The 17,053-nt window shown below is 39.0% G+C and overlaps 1 protein-coding gene across 3 annotated transcripts in view; it reads left to right on the top strand.

Moving 5' to 3' along the window:
- The window catches only part of LOC126100988 (CB1 cannabinoid receptor-interacting protein 1-like), a 247,659-nt gene that overhangs the window by 154,688 nt on the left and 75,918 nt on the right, over positions 1 to 17,053 (top strand). For 2 of the 3 annotated variants that reach the window (XR_007522241.1, XM_049911655.1), the window contains exon 2: positions 9,420 to 9,613. Coding sequence is in view for 2 of the 3 variants with exons in the window: in XM_049911655.1 (XP_049767612.1) it covers positions 9,420 to 9,613 (194 nt within the window). In the remaining variant the exon portion in view is untranslated. The remainder of the gene's footprint in view (positions 1 to 9,419; positions 9,614 to 17,053) is intronic. The other variant, XM_049911656.1, reaches the window with a different exon arrangement.

Below are 17,053 nucleotides of genomic sequence, written 5' to 3'. Positions count from 1 at the left end.
TATTACTTTTGGTTTATTAGTTTTTTCTCTCTACTGTTTTAAGAGTTATTTACAAAATATACATGTTTCAAAGGACCGCACCGTTTACAAAAATTAAGATAAAATGAAAATACTTTATGTCTTAACACTTATGATACAGAGGTCTAATATACACTCCTGGAAATGGAAAAAAGAACACATTGACACCGGTGTGTCAGACCCACCATACTTGCTCCGCACACTGCGAGAGGGCTGTACAAGCAATGATCACACGCACGGCACAGCGGACACACCAGGAACCGCGGTGTTGGCTGTCGAATGGCGCTAGCTGCGCAGCATTTGTGCACCGCCGCCGTCAGTGTCAGCCAGTTTGCCGTGGCATACGGAGCTCCATCGCAGTCTTTAACACTGGTAGCATGCCGCGACAGCGTGGACGTGAACCGTATGTGCAGTTGACGGACTTTGAGCGAGGGCGTATAGTGGGCATGCGGGAGGCCGGGTGGACGTACCGCCGAATTGCTCAATACGTGGGGCGTGAGGTCTCCACAGTACATCGGTGTTGTTGCCAGTGGTTGGTGGAAGGTGCACGTGCCCGTCGACCTGGGACCGGACCGCAGCGACGCACGGATGCACGCCAAGACCGTAGGATCCTACGCAGTGCCGTAGGGGACCGCACCGCCACTTCCCAGCAAATTAGGGACACTGTTGCTCCTGGGGTATCGGCGAGGACCATTCGCAACCGTCTCCATGAAGCTGGGCTACGGTCCCGCACACCGTTAGGCCGTCTTCCGCTCACGCCCCAACATCGTGCAGCCCGCCTCCAGTGGTGTCGCGACAGGCGTGAATGGAGGGACGAATGGAGACGTATCGTCTTCAGCGATGAGAGTCGCTTCTGCCTTGGTGCCAATGATGGTCGTATGCGTGTTTGGCGCCGTGCAGGTGAGCGCCACAATCAGGACTGCATACGACCGAGGCACACAGAGCCAACACCCAGCATTATGGTGTGGGGAGCGATCTCCTACACTGGCCGTACACCACTGGTGATCGTCGAGGGGACACAGAATAGTGCACGGTACATCCAAACCGTCATCGAACCCATCGTTCTACCATTCCTAGACCGGCAAGGGAACTTGCTGTTCCAATAGGACAATGCACGTCCGCCTGTATCCCGTGCCACCCAACGTTCTCTAGAAGGTGTAAGTCAACTACCCTGGCCAGCAAGATCTCCGGATCTGTCCCCCATTGAGCATGTTTGGGACTGGATGAAGCGTCGTCTCACGCGGTCTGCACGTCCAGCACGAACGCTGGTACAACTGAGGCGCCAGGTGGAAATGGCATGGCAAGCCATTCCACAGGACTACATCCAGCATCTCTACGATCGTCTCCATGGGAGAATAGCAGCCTGCATTGCTGCGAAAGGTGGATATACACTGTACTAGTGCCGACATTGTGCATGCTCTGTTGCCTGTGTCTATGTGCCTGTGGTTCTGTCAGTGTGATCATGTGATGTATCTGACCCCAGGAATGTGTCAATGAAGTTTCCCCTTCCTGGGACAATGAATTCACGGTGTTCTTATTTCAATTTCCAGGAGTGTATATTTTTTCCAGAGAAATTCATGACTACAAGTTGACAGGACCTGAACAATTTGACATGAAATCATCCTATATTTAATTTTAAACAATGGAATATCCAGGATGGAATGTAACAATATTATGAGAAGGAACGTTGCTACTCACCATATAGCGGAGATGCTGAGTCGCAGATAGGCACAACAAAAAGATTTTTATACTTAAAGCTTTTGGCCAATGGCCTTTGTCAACAATAGACATACATATGCACACACACGCTCACACAAATGCAACACACACACACACACAGCTGCAGTCTCAGTGTGGTTTCATTGCCTGAGACTGTAGTCGTGTATGTGAGATGCGTTTGCATGAGTGTGTGTGTATGTGTGCGTTTGTGTGCTTATTGTTGACAAAGGCCATTGGCCAAAAACTTTAAGTATGAAAATCTTTTTGTTGTGCCTATCTGCGACTCAGCAGCTCCACTATATGGTGAGTAGCAACTTTCCTTATCAGAATATATTTAATTTTGTGTCATACAAAAGAGAGAGTTGTTAGCTGCTAGGAAATCAAGAGTGCAGGTTTTCTGAAGAGTTCTTATTCTCCCAGTCACAAATAAACCCACCCAGTATTAATTGTGAGGTTTTTTTTTGTTCGTTCCTTCCTTCCTTTTTTTTTTCAGGGGTAGGATGTCAAACTGGTCAACCACAAGTCATTTTAGTTTCCACTGTCCTGGTTATAGGTTTGACGGCTTCGCTTACAAAACATACATATTTGAATTCCATACACTGTACTTCGGCACACTTAAGATCAAATACCATGTCTTCGATTTCCTCGAACATATATGTTTTATATATCAAACTCTTCAGAAAGACGTGCACTACAAAAAAAATTTTTGATGTCCTATCTCAAATGCTCAAGGGAGAGGGGGTTGCCACTATAAAGGTTTTGCCCAATTCAGAAATATCATAGAATCAGTACTGTGGTGGAGCCTATAAAATTTTAATGAAACTTAACATGAATTTGTGAATGTGCCTTATAGAGAAGAGCACCTTCAAATGTGGTACATATTAGCAAGAATTGTGAAATAAAATCAAGGCTGTTGTAGTACAATGCAATGAGGGAGAGAAGAATGGCATTGAAAACATTTAGTAAATATTTGTGAATGTGTCTCATGTTACATAGGCCTAAAGCATTTAAATATTAATACAATTACAGTTATTAGGCAGTTAATCATGCACTCAGAAAGACAACAAAACAATACTTTATTGGGCAATTACTGTGTCACAGTTTTGCATCCAATGAAGGTGGTGGCAATCTAAGATGAAGAACAGTCAACACAAGGTGTTGCAAATGGTGTCAGCTTTTAACAATTTGTACTTGAAGGTCAGTGGTAAACTTATTGTTTCCTTACTATGGATAAGCTGTTGGCAGTTCCTGTGATACTACTACTACTACTAATAATAATAATAATAATAATAATAATAATAATAATAAATAATAATAATAATATTATGATGATGATGATGATGATGATGATGATGATGATGATGATGATAATATATCGATATTTATGTGGCTGGGAGTGCCGCCCCACAATAGCAGTATTGGCTCTTGAGCAAAGAGTTTGAAGACCACTGACGTAGTTGCTCTGTCAGCTGAAACATTACAGTGTGAAAAACCCACTCTCCAGTTAACTGAGATTGCATCTGTTGACATTGGCAGGATATACTGATATTTGTTTATGTACTCCCACTTTGAATGACAGCTCTTCATTTACCTTCCCAAACACAAGAGAAATGCTGTTTCCATGTCTGTGCCACATCTGTGCAACCTCATCACTCATTACTGGTACACTTTTGAACACATGCTCCAAGTTTAGACTCGTTTGGTACGTTAGTTTTTGGTGTTGCAATTTTCAATAACATTAATGTGGTAAAACTAAGTAATTTTCTTAAAAAAATTATTTGATGGTTCAATAACAACACTTATAACATCCAGCTAGAGATTTTCAGTTAAGTATATGTGACTGAACTCTGCCCTCCATATACTATTTCATAAGAACAAAAATAATCAATTATTGATAATATAATGTAAATGGATAGATAAAAAAATTACTCACCTACCGGCAGCAGGGGAAAACACACACACACACACACACACACACACACACACACACACACACACACACACAAAAGGATTTGGCATTACTCAGCTTTCGGAGCCAATGGCTCCTTCTTCTGGCAGAAGAGTTGAAGGAGAAGGAAGAGAGGTGAAGGAAAAGGACTGGAGAGGTTTAGGGAAAGGGGTACAGCTCAGAGAAGTCACACAGAACCCCGGGTCAGGGGAGACTTACCGGACAGGATGAGCAGGAAAGACTGATTGTTGGATGAGCTGTTGACTCCATTATACTCCCTGCAGACAAAGTATCTACCACTGTGGTACTTGACCAACAAGTGTATGTTAGTGAAGGTCTACACCAGCTGTCTGACACTTCTACATACAGCCCCTGCCATCAAGATCCCATCCCTGTAATTCAAACTGACCTGCAGTCCCTCCTAAAAACCTCAGGCTCCTCACAAGGTCTTACACTGCAATTCATAGTACTTCTTACTCCAACCAAACCACATCTTTCACCTTTTCCTAAGATCCACAAACCCAATCGTTCTTGCCATCCCATAGTTGCTGGCTTCAAAGCACCCACCAAATGTATCTCTCTCCTAGTTGATCAACACCTGAAACCCATAGTGCAAAGACTTCCCTCCTATATTAAAGATATGAACCATTTCCTAGATTGTCTGAAATCTGTGCTATTCCACTCCAACCACACAGCTTGCTTGTTGCCATTGATGCCATCTTCAACACCCACCTGATTCCAAGCCTATGACATCCTTCTTGCTCACCTTAATCAACTTTATACCTACCAACAATTACTTCACCTTTGAGGGGTAGACATACAAAGAGATCAGGGATATGGGCATGGGAACCATGATGGCTCCTTTTTATGCCAACCTTTCCATAGGTCACATGGAGGGGGCTTCCCTGGGATTCATAAGCCTTCAGCGGCTGGTTTGGTTCAGATACATTGATGATATCTTTGCTGTATGGACTCATGGTGAGGCTGTCCTGTTAAAATTCCTGGAATCTCTAAATACGTCCTCCTAATTAAATTTCACATGGTGCTATTCCAAATCCAATGCCACTTTCCTCGATGTCGATCTCATCCTCAACAAGGGCCAGCTACATACTTCTGTCCACATTAACCCTACCAACAAACAACAGTACTTACATTTTGACAGTTGCCATCCTTTCCGTGTCAAACGTTCCCTCCCATACAGCCTTGGCATTTGAGGCAAACGTCTTTGTTCAGATGCAGACTCTTTACAGCAATACACCACCACCCTTGCTTCAGCCTTCACTGGATGTAATTATCCCAATAGGCTAGTTCAAAAGCAGGTTTCTCAAGCCATCACATCCAATACTGGTCCTCTTGATCCCTCCAAAAAACAACTTTGGCGCACACCACTTGCCACCCAGTATCATCCTGGCCTGGAATGTGTCTACCAGCTACTTTGACAAGGCCACGACATCCTAAAATCATGCCCTGAAATCAGATCCAGTCTGTTTGTGGTTTTGCCCACCACACCTAGAATAGCTTTTTGTCACATTCCCAATCTCCGCAATATCCTTATCAGACCCTATGCTCCTTCTGCACCTATTTCCCTACCCTATGGCTCCTACCCCTGTGACCACCCCCACTGCAAGACTTGCCGTATTCACCCTCCTACGACCACCTATTCCAGCCCTGTAACTGACAAAACATACGCTATCAAAGGAAGAGCCACCTGTGAAACATCACATGTCATTTACAGTCTGTTATGTAAACACTGTATGGCCTTTTCAATTGGCATCACTACCGTATTTACTCGAATCTAAGCCGCACATTTTTTCCGGTTTTTGTAATCCAAAAAACCGCCTGCGGCTTAGAATCGAGTGCAAAGTAAGCGGAAGTTCAGAAATATGTTGGTAGGTGCCGCCACAACTAACTTCTGCCGTCGAATATATGTAGCGCTACACAGGCATGCTTTACAGGCACAAAGATAAATACTGCCGCCAAAACCTCTGCGTCAGTAAATAAATTTCAAAAAAAGGTGGAAGACGAGCTTTTTTCTCCGCCCCGAATTTCGACCACTGCATTTTCATACATTATCCAACGAAGTAAATACATATTCCGTATTGTTCATCTTCGAATGTAGCAGCTTTTCAATGTACTACAAAAATCCGACTGGCAAGACCGTTTGCAATTTTTGTCAGTATGGCCAATTCTACGTTCTGATTTTTTTTCTACCTGTGAGAAGAGATGGTTGCTAATGGGAACTTTTGTGAATTCTGAATCACATGCAGTATTCTCTTCACCATAAGAATAATACGAATATAAACATTTTGCCATGTATTCTTTCGTGTTTGCTGCTATCTCATTTAAATCATGTCTGCCTAATAAACTACAAAACTAGAGTGAGACAACACAAACGCAGAAGTGTACAGATATGTCATGTTCATATTCGTATTATTCTTATGCCTAATAGTGATACAGTCACAAATGAAGCACGGCAATTGACTACATTTTTAAATCTAAGATGACTAATTTCTGTGCAGAAAATAATGTACTAAAGAGGCGTCTGCAAAGATTTTCAAACGGAGAAAAATTTTCGCTAAACTCTCGTTCAGAACATCTTCTATCATAACACAGCTTATTATTTGGTTCTTGTTGATCATTATCAAAGAAAGCAGCAGTGTAAATAACAACAAATAGCAGTCTCTTGCCATTGTTTCGCTACCGAGACAATTACTCTCTTTTTTTTATTGTAAGCTGCGGTAGCACGCACAAAAGCAAACCATGCCGCGAGCGGCGACAGCCGACAGGTCGTGAACATTCATTATCGGAATGCGACAAACAATGCATGACACAGTACAGTAACGAATTTTCAGCTTAGAGTGACGAAAACACCTATAACAAAGAGAACGGAAATTATCAGATCAAAGGAAAATAAGCAATCAATTCAAACCAGACGAAGCACGTGAAAAACGAAGGGTACCCGCATAAATAAGGACGGAGCGTCTGACGCATAGCAATGGCTACCTGGTAAAGCTTAACTGCTAAGCTTACGGCTCGAACCAAACTACTGTAGCTGTATCGTCATTCATTCGACTTGAATTGTGTCTCATATTACAATGGACCAATTTTGTTTCGATTTGGAGGTGCGGCCTAAAACTTTTCTCTCCCCTTGAATTTCGAGTCTCAAATTTCAGCTGCGGCTTAGATTCGGGAAATTATTTTTTCCTTTATTTCGAGTCTCATTTTTCAGGTGCGGCTTAGATTCGAGTGCGGCTTAGATTCGAGTAAATACGGTACCACCCATTTATCGGTCTAGATGAAAGGGCATAGGCAGAGGGTGTATACAGGCAACACACAATATCCCTTTGCTGAGCATGCTGTACAACATGGCAGTCATGACCTCAGTTCCTGTTTCACCACACACACCAATTCTTCCCCCAGACACCAGTTTCTCAGAACTTCGCAGGTGGGAACGAGCACTACAACATGTCCTCGGTTCTCGCTACACACTTGGCCTTAATTTACATTAATTCCTTCCATCTCAGCATTTATTCACAGTAACTACTCCTTTCTTTACTCCATTTTAGTTTTCTACAGCTTTCATTTTCTGACTTGTCTATTTTTCGCTGAGCCCCCTCCCACCTCTGTTACATACAATTCACTTAGCATTTTACTCTTCTTAACTCGTGCACGATGTTTTAGTAGTAATATCTGCCTTGCATATTACCCTGTTTTCCATCTGTAAGCGCTCTGGTTTTCACATCTCATCTGGTACAGTCCCCAACAATCAGTCTTTCCTTCTCATCCCATCCTGTGGTAAGTCTCCCCTTACCTGGGGTTATGGGTGACTTTTCTGAGCTATACCTTTTTCCTAAACCTCTCAAGTTCTTTTCCTTCACACCTCTTCCCTCCCTTCAAGATACTGACATCTGAACAATACATAGTACTCTGCATGGCAATTACACAAACACACTGAGCCTAAAACAATAAAGAACTATGCTAACAATATGCTGAGGCATGCGACCATGGCCAAGATAATATTAACAATCTTTCAACAATTAATATGTGTGTCATTTTGTTAAAAATTGTTATTACAATTGAAAGATGTCTTGTCACAAATTATTTAATACTTTTTGTCTAAATTTTGTTAACATTAGATTCATTCACAAACTGATCTCTCTTACAAAAAATGCAATATTCCTAATACAATGTACGTATTGGTTTTCATTTACAAAATTTCTTATTCATGTTAAGATCTGTTACTAGTCCTCATACATTAAGTAATTGTTCATTAATTATAATCATACACCCCTTGTTTGGTATCATTTGCATTTTTTTAATCATGGATTTACATCACTTAGAACAGTTACACTGATAATCCAAAACCTTATGACCACCTGTGACATGGTAACAAAAGTATGTAAGCAGAGCAGACATGGATGGCAGATCACCCTAGTGAAGATATGGGCTGCAAATTGGGAAATCCATTGAGATAAGCTACTTTGACAAAGGGGTATATCAAAAATGGTGAAGCTGGTTGAATGTGCACATGCTACTGTTGTGAGCATCTACGGAAAGAGGTAGAACGGAAGTGAAACTACCATCAGGCACTAAATGGTTGGACATCCACTACTTTTCACAGAATGTGGGTTTAGTGGCTTGTCTGCTCTGTAATGGAGGACAGATGTGATCTGTGGTATCTCTGCTGCAAGAGCATAATGCACACCAACTGTTTCAGAATACACTGTTCATCACATATTGTTGAATATGGAGCTCCACAGCAGACCACACCTATGTATTCACATGTTGACCAAACGTCATTGTCAGTTAAGAGTGCAGTGGGCACGGGATCACAGTGATTCGACCATCAATTAATGGAAACGAGTCAGGTCTTTAGGTGAATCACATTTTTGCTGCACTAGGTTGATGGTCGTCTTCACAAACACCATCATTGAGGTGAATGGCGTATCATGTATACACCACACAATGGATGCAGATTGGTGGGAACATTCTCCTGCATTGTAATGGGACCTGTACTAGTAATCAAAGACATATTGACAGCTGCGAACCATCTGCATCCCTTCCTGCTTGATGTCTTCCCCAATAGCGATCTCATTTTTCAGGATATTAGTGTCCACATCTTGGAGCCAAAACGAGATTACAGTGGTTTGAGGAGTATTATAGTGAACTCCTATTGATGTCTCAGAAAACAAATTTGACTGATGTATATCCTATGGAACTCATTTGAGACACTATTGAGTGCCATCACCAGGTACACAAATCAGCGGCACATTGTTTACGCAAATTACATGACCTGTGTATAGATATCCTAATATCACATACCTCAACAGACCTACCAACAAATTGTCAGCTCACTGACATTCAGAATCAGTACTGTATTTCATTCCAAAGGTGGACAAACAAGCTATTACATAGGTGCTCATAACGTTTTGGCTCATGAGTTTAACTATCTATCAGTTGTGTGTTGTTACAAGACATTAGTTTTTGAAATTGCAGTTTTTAATTCCAGAATGAAATAAATCTTTTGGTTAATAATTTGAGAATTTTGTCTGTCCAAATCACGTTATTGCCGAAACCCTAGAATGACAAGTTGCAGGATGAAAATATGTCGATGTATCAGGTTCTTCATGAAACATTTGTGTCATGTAGCATATTATAAATCATCTAAGGCAATTACATTTCAATGCACCCCTGTTGGACTGTTCTAACTGTCACTTTGCCTTCATTACCACAGGTGGATGGCTCTGGTGAACTCTCAACATGCCTACAGATAAAACTGTACAAAGCCCATGACATACAGCACTGTGAATGGGGCAGCCGCCTACACTGTATAGAACTGGATTGCACATCAACTGAAGGTCCTGAAGGAGTGCGTGTCAACCGTGAGACGTACAGGCAAGTGTCCACAGATTCAAGCACCTACCTGAGGTTAGCACAAGACTGTTCACCTACCTGACGCTTGGGTATCTCACATTCACCACATTTCTTCCACTCCTGCAGGCATTCCATTCTTGTGATTGTTCAGTTTTCAGAAGAATGTAAGATAATGTTCACTTCATTATGCATTATTTTGCATGACCTTTAACAAATCAAAACTTTATATTCTTATCATTAACTTTGTGAATATTTTAGCCAGGTTAACATCTGGCAGTGATAATGGTTTGTATAAATTAAACTTTTAATGATAAATGTAAATAAAATTGGCATATTCAATTACTTAAATGGTTATAGAGCAGACAACATGAAAAGTTTGACAGAATGTCAATGTGTGCACATTTTGCACCTAAGATTTGTCAAGGGGTTTCCTGTGTTTCCAACAAACTGATATTCTGTCAATTTTCTCCTGTTGCTGTCATCTCTTTTTCCATTTGTTGTTTTGATCATTTATCTTTCTATCTTCTATTGTATCTGAACACTTACTCCTTTGCTATTTTTTTTTTATTTTTTATTTTGCATTTCGTTCCTTCCTTGCACTTTGCATAAAGTAACACTACATTGGAGGAAAGTGAAAGCAAGTTATCATTGCACTCTCCTCTTTTATTTGTCCTCTACTACATCACTAAATTTTATTGCTTAAGACAGAAAGTCACTTCATTAGTAACCACTGTGAGCAAGAATGCAATTCCTCTGTTTTTTAGCATTAAACATTGAGATATCATTTTTATAAACTGTCAGTCTCTGATTCTTCATTGGCAGTTTATGAGTTACTTACTTTTGAAAAGTTTTCTGTAATACTGTATAATGGACTCACCTTAATTTTTTCAAGTTATTTTGCACCATATAATGCAAAATACAGGGCAAACCATATCACTTGCTTTTTAAAATAAGAGAATTTTCTTCTACATTTTCACATTGCAAAGTTGGTGAAGAAATGCCTTGCAGTATGAGTCATTTTCAGAAATGCTGGATGTGTGAGATCACCACCTGCATGTTAGTAAGTAATTAACTAACATATCTAAAGCTTATGTAAAATGTAACAAATAACTGTCCAGTTCTTATATGTACTAATATATATGGGACAACATCACAATAGTCTCATCCTCTGTCAATAAAATTGAGTTACAAATAATCTGTATCCTATACAAATGAGGAAGGCAGGAAACAGAGCCCACAGAGTACCATAAAATGACATCAATATAAGACGCTCATCTATTATGAATTTGTGATATTATTTAGCCAGTAGAGACACCTCGAGAATAATGGTGAACAGTAAGTTTTCGTCATGGATAGTTTATTCATAGTGAGTCCAAACAGTATTCGCCTATCTCTACATTTTTTTTTTTTAAAAAAAGTAAATCTGTGCCACATAAAAGAAATGAATAAAAATCTGAAGAACCAATCCAGTAGAATGTACATCAGTAAAACGTCTTTATTGAAAAACGAGGAAAAATGCATTAATAGTGATGATCAGGTTAATAAAATAGAAAATTTTGTATAAAAGATACTTCATAAAATATTTTTCCACCCAAGCTTTTTGATGTTTAGAGCCTGAAAACTTAGTTAAATTACAAAAATTAATATTTAGTGTGGTTTCCCTTTCCAGTTACTGTTTCTTGCAATTTTTTGGGAATAAAGCTGACTAAGCTGCTGTCACAGAAGTTTTAATTTTGTTCCATTCTTCTTGAAGAGCTTGTTTTAAGGCTTTCTTAATAGAAATTTGTCTTTTTCTGAAGTACTCTTGCAGTGCTTGTCAAAGCTGTTCAATGGGATTCATATCTGAGTATTGAGGAGGGGTAGTGAGTTGTTTCTGAGTGCAGGAGTCATATCCTTGTATTTCTAGGCACATGCTTCAGGTTGTTGTCCTGTTGAGGGATGTAACTTCCTTGGAGACCTAATTTTGTCCATTGTACCCTTTATAAAATGTAGCCTTCCATCACCTGCAGCACTTGTACACCCCTGCAGCATCAGGGAACCCCCACAGTGTGTCACCACAGCACAAAGTTCTGTGGCATCATCTACCAGTTTTTCTTATGCTACACCATTCACCTGCCAGCTGACCTGAGTATATTATATTTGCTTTCATCAGGAAATATAATTATATTGCAGAAGTCTTCCTTCCTTCTGATTCTGTTCCCTCGCGATAAACCTTGTGTCTTCACCAGTCAATGACCTAGGGCATTCGATACATGGCTGGTTCCTCAATGTTTTTGTTATGCAATAATGATCTGTTATTGACTTAACTACCAATCTAGGTCTACTGACTACTTTAGCAGTCTCATTGATTATACAAGTGTAGAGTAAGTTTTCTTTCAGTTAGTGTCATCTGACTACCCATACAGACTATGTTGCAAATTGCACTGTCCTGGCACCATTCAAAACAGCAACAGATAGCACACTGTGGCTGTGAATTGTAGATGCTCGAGTGTCATGGGTCAGCATTAAAGTTTCATCCTTCAGTATGAATTTTAGGTATATTCAGATGGAGGACAAATACTTTATAAAACGTCTTTTGTATGAAATTCTGTTTTGTTACCCTTATATCACTATGAATGTATTTTGTTTCTTGTTTCTCAATGAACATTACTTTCTTTTCAGTACCACATGCCTACTTTTCTAAAAATGTACAGCTAGACGAATACTTCTGGACTCACTGTATGTTCATGCACGTGCACTGCCCCTTGCAGTAAAATATCCAGTAAATAATACCTCCTAATATTAGGTCCCCCTTTTCCCTCCTTTTATTTCTGCTGCTCCGTTTGAAAATTATATATAGTCCTGAAGAGCAGTATGTATGTTCCACCAATAAAATTACTTTGAGCTTATTCACAACTGGAGGCAAAGTACAACACTGAGCAAGTGTTCAAATTGCTGATTTTCACCAGAGACAATGAAAGATGAATGAATTATCTCATCATTCAACTGCCACATCACTGTTAAGTTAAATGGTATGGACTTCAGTACTGATTGTGATGAAAAGCATCTGAGAACACTAATACCCAACAAGGCTCCATAGCCCAGTAGAGTAAATTTTCAACAAAATCAACTAATTTCTTATCTGCCATTTACCAAGGAGCCCTTCAGTAGAGAACTGTTCCCAGCAACAGGGAGACAGCAAGCACAGCAGCAACCATCCTATGTCGTTGGCCTCTCTTTGCAGCAGAAGTCTGTAATTACTGTGAGTTTAAAACAAAATGATCCACACAGGATGAAATGACCTTCTCTATTATAATATTATGGCACAATTCTGAAAACATTGATCACATGAATCCCAAATTGAGCTTCCCCCACTTCATATTCCATGAGCCACACACAGTCGTAAGCAGACTCTGAACTTCCAAAAAGGCTTTCAGCTTTGTATTACATGAATTTCTGCTAAAGAAAACAAGTTGGAATGATATATCTATGCAGATCTGTGACTGGACTAATGACTTACTGACAGGGAGAATGTGGCACATTACTTTTTTACAGAGACCCATCCACAGGTGCAAAAGTAATTTTGGATGAATGACAGTGAAGTGTGATATTGTCATTACTATTTGTGTAGTAATGGACTATTAGACAGATTGCTGGTGGATGATGCACAACATGTGAGAAAGTATTATCTAATATCCATATTGATCTTGACAAAATAGCAGTTTTGTACAAAGTTTGGCAACTAATTCTTATTTTAGAGATATTTAAAGTTGTGAACTTAAGGAAACACAAAAAATATAGTATCCTGTCCCTCCTCAGTTAATGTGAGACTATCAGGTTCATTAATTATATAACACCATGGATTTGGACTAGTCTTCATCATGTTTCATGAGAAATTTTAGTTGTAATGAGAATGAGTGTTTTTCTAGGACATATGTTTCTGAATCAGATAATGGTGTATAGATTTGCTTGTAGTTGATGTTCAATCTATAGCCATGAATTACTAGTATGCCTATATGTCCTATGTACTTAAGATGCTCCCTGCTTCTGAATAATTATTAACTGAAGTGCCTCATTGAAATATCTATGAGCAATAAACAGTTTGAAATGTAATGATCTCTGTATCCGACTAGAACAGATAATTGCTCTGCTGGAAATCATTCATAAATAAAGGAGTCACTCAGCTACTTACATTTAAAGTCTAGCCAAACCTTTTAATAAGTTAAATATCTCAGTGAAAATGAGCTCAGATAAAAACTGTTACCTAGTTTGAATAGAAAATGTCATTGGCAATAAAAATTCTCAATCCAAATAATGAATAGAAGTTTCTCTAGTAATTCATAGAGTGTGGAATATTTGTTCCACACAGAATGATGCTCAGTAGCAGCTGTTTTCTTAATATGCCCATACAACATATTACTGAAGTTCTCATAGAGCTTCAAATAAATAATTAGTTAGAATTAATCCCCTGAGGCTCCATGAAACTCTAGATGTGGTCTCCTTACACAATCAGAAACTTAAAATAGATTCAGCAGAAAGGTGATGGCCAGCTACAGGCTACGGGTGTGCTATACAGCTCATTCTTTTTTTGGCTAATTACTGAGATCAGAGAGAATGAAAGTAGTCTCAAAATAATGACTGTGGTGGTGGAAGATTTCCCAGTTTGCAAAGCCAGACTATGTGCAGGCTCTCATCGGTAGTCGGTCCATGTGGAATCTAGCTGCCCAAGCAGTATTCTATTGTCTTAAATACCAAAGAATGGTGTGTTCGGTGGAAAAGTCTCACCTTAAATCACTTTGTATTTATTGTAAAATGCTCAACAAATAAGCAGTTTACACTTTCTACACTTGATAGCACCATAGTGTTTAACAAAACTTTTGACAAATCCTAAATCTTCATATAAGTTGAACTGGAAACAAACACAGATTACTTACCAAGTAAATTAAATAGTGTAGTATCTACAGCATTCATTTCCTTTTGGTGCCACTCATATGGAAAATAGGTGTTGTGGTGTTAATGACTTATAATTTCACCTCTGAAGTCTAATGGTATTTCTTCTTTGATTGTCCTCCTGCTATTAATGGACTTGATAAACATTTGTTCAATAAAGTACACAACAAACACTATAGCAATTGATTTTTGATCTCTTCTTATTTATTACTACACAATATTCCCACTCTGATGGTCAGCTTTGTAACATGCCGGTGCCTCAATATTTGGTACAAATCAATAAACTACACAAACTAACCAAATTTCACAAAGTTCAATGGTGACAGAGAAATATACATTACTTTACATGATTCAAACTAATGGACATTGTATACGTATGCTTTAGCTGTCCAACAAATCCACCTGAACAGCCAAGCATGTTAAAGCACAACTTCCAGAATATGAAGAGGTGTGCCGGCCCCGGATTAAATCCAGCTTATGAATTGCTGGGCAGCCTAGATGTAGTTTTTTCTCGGTTTTCCACACCTGCTTAGGTAAATATTGGGCTGGTTTCCATGTCCCACCTCAGATACACAGTGCACAAACACTCTGAAAAATGATGTTACATTTAAACATGTGATCTCATTACATGCAGACTGGGTACACAGTTTCCTCCCTGGGAAGAGCTAGCAATAACTTTAAAATGCCTATGGTAGAGGTGACATCATACCTCCATCATAGTAATAGCCTATATACGGGTATCGTTGGTTCTCTGCAGTACCATACTAATCGTGACCCAAAATTGGCCAGAAAAAGGGCATTGGAAAGGAAAGGAGCTTTCCAATCATGACAGTGATGTGTTACTTTGTGCTACGATTATCAAATGCTGACTGACTGATGAAAACTTGTTTCGCACTTTGTAACTATTAACCACCAACTGACACACACTGATAGTTACGTTTTGAATAACAAATACAAAATTAAAACTGCATGTTGTTTACTTTTGAACTATATTGCTCTGGCTGACTAAAGCTTTGTGTGCAGCAACTATTTAAAGATGTGTGTTTTACAGAAAATTACAAATTGGTAAAATGTTAAGTAAGTACGTTTTGATTATTTGCTTAAAAACCCAAAAATTAAAAGGTATAGAGACATTATGCAATTAAGTCAGTTTGCTTAAGTAGTAGCTGCATAATTAGAAAATGGCAAAATTATCAGTACCATTTTATGGGAGAGCATTTCATTGTGAAAGGGAATTATCAAAATTTATTAATGAATCTCAAGAAAGTGAAATTTTCTAATTGGAATAATTAACAAACTACCAAATTATGAGGTCATAAAACAAAAGAAAATAATATTGACATAAGGAGGAGTATAGGAACAAGTAGATGGTCCTGCTTTACAGTGTTACAGGGTCTAACAGCTGGTCTAAGCCAGTTGCTAAATATGGTATAATATCTTGTGTGAATTCAGTAAGCATCACAGTAATACTAATATCTCAGGAAAAAATTATCAGAAATGTATGTTTCCCAACAATGACTCATGTCTCCCATTATTTAAAAATACTAATCATTCCTTCTTTGTAGAGTTTTTAAATTTTGGTATTCTTGTGCAAGAATCATCATATATTTCAAAATTTTCTTGTTTCAATCACAATTCAAGCCTGCATCACAGCCAAAATTTCAATTATTCTACATCATTTACAACCTTTTTCCAAGACACTATTGTGTGTGGGACTTAATATTCATGATAAAATGAAAGGTAGGAATATATTCAATGAATACTTACGATAAATTGTGAAGTAAGAATATATTTAATTTGGCTTTAACAACTGAAAAGATATCTCCACAGTATTTTAGGGGAGTTGAAGCCTTAGATGGCAATTTTATAACCTGAACAAAGTAACTAAGTTTTTATATACGTCAAGGAAATATAACATGCTTTGTAGTGTCTACATTGTAATTATACTGTGCAATTATGTAAAATCATTTGATCCTTTAAAGTATTTATGTTTCTCTATAGATCTGATGTCCTCAAATATAAAAAAAACACAAGAAATTTGGAAATTGTATGTTATGAGAAAAATTTAATAAGATTTCATATCTTAGGTATAGGCAGTACTTCAGTGAAACGAAGGTTTGCTCATACCATGTACCCTTGTAATGATATAAATCATCTCTCACCATTCAGGAGATGAAGCCAGGGCTGATTTGAGAACATTTTTCCATGCAAGTGAGTTATTATTTGGTGTTCCCAACCCCCCTGACCCTTTCTTTCCTCACACACTTTCACCTATGTCAGCATTCACTACTAATTGCGATACGCACTGTACACAAATCTTGCACTTTGGCATCCCAGGTGCCCCTCTCAGCTTGGCAGCCCAAGCAGCCACTGATAATTGCAGTACACCCTGTACAGTAATCTTACAAGTAAGGCATCTTTTTGTGCCCTTCTCAGCCTGTGCTACTTGGACCTTAAATTGGTCCAGGTTACAGCATAGAAAAGGCTGCAGTATTGACAACAATCTAAAACTAGTAGTGGTTTTACAGAGCAACTTGGAGTGACTGCTGGAATACCCTAATATTT

This window comes from Schistocerca cancellata, chromosome 9 (genome assembly GCF_023864275.1).
Source record: "Schistocerca cancellata isolate TAMUIC-IGC-003103 chromosome 9, iqSchCanc2.1, whole genome shotgun sequence".
Classification (NCBI taxonomy): domain Eukaryota; kingdom Metazoa; phylum Arthropoda; class Insecta; order Orthoptera; family Acrididae; genus Schistocerca; species Schistocerca cancellata.
The sequence above is the reverse complement of the archived record's forward strand: the minus strand, read 5'-3'. Positions and strand labels throughout refer to the sequence as shown.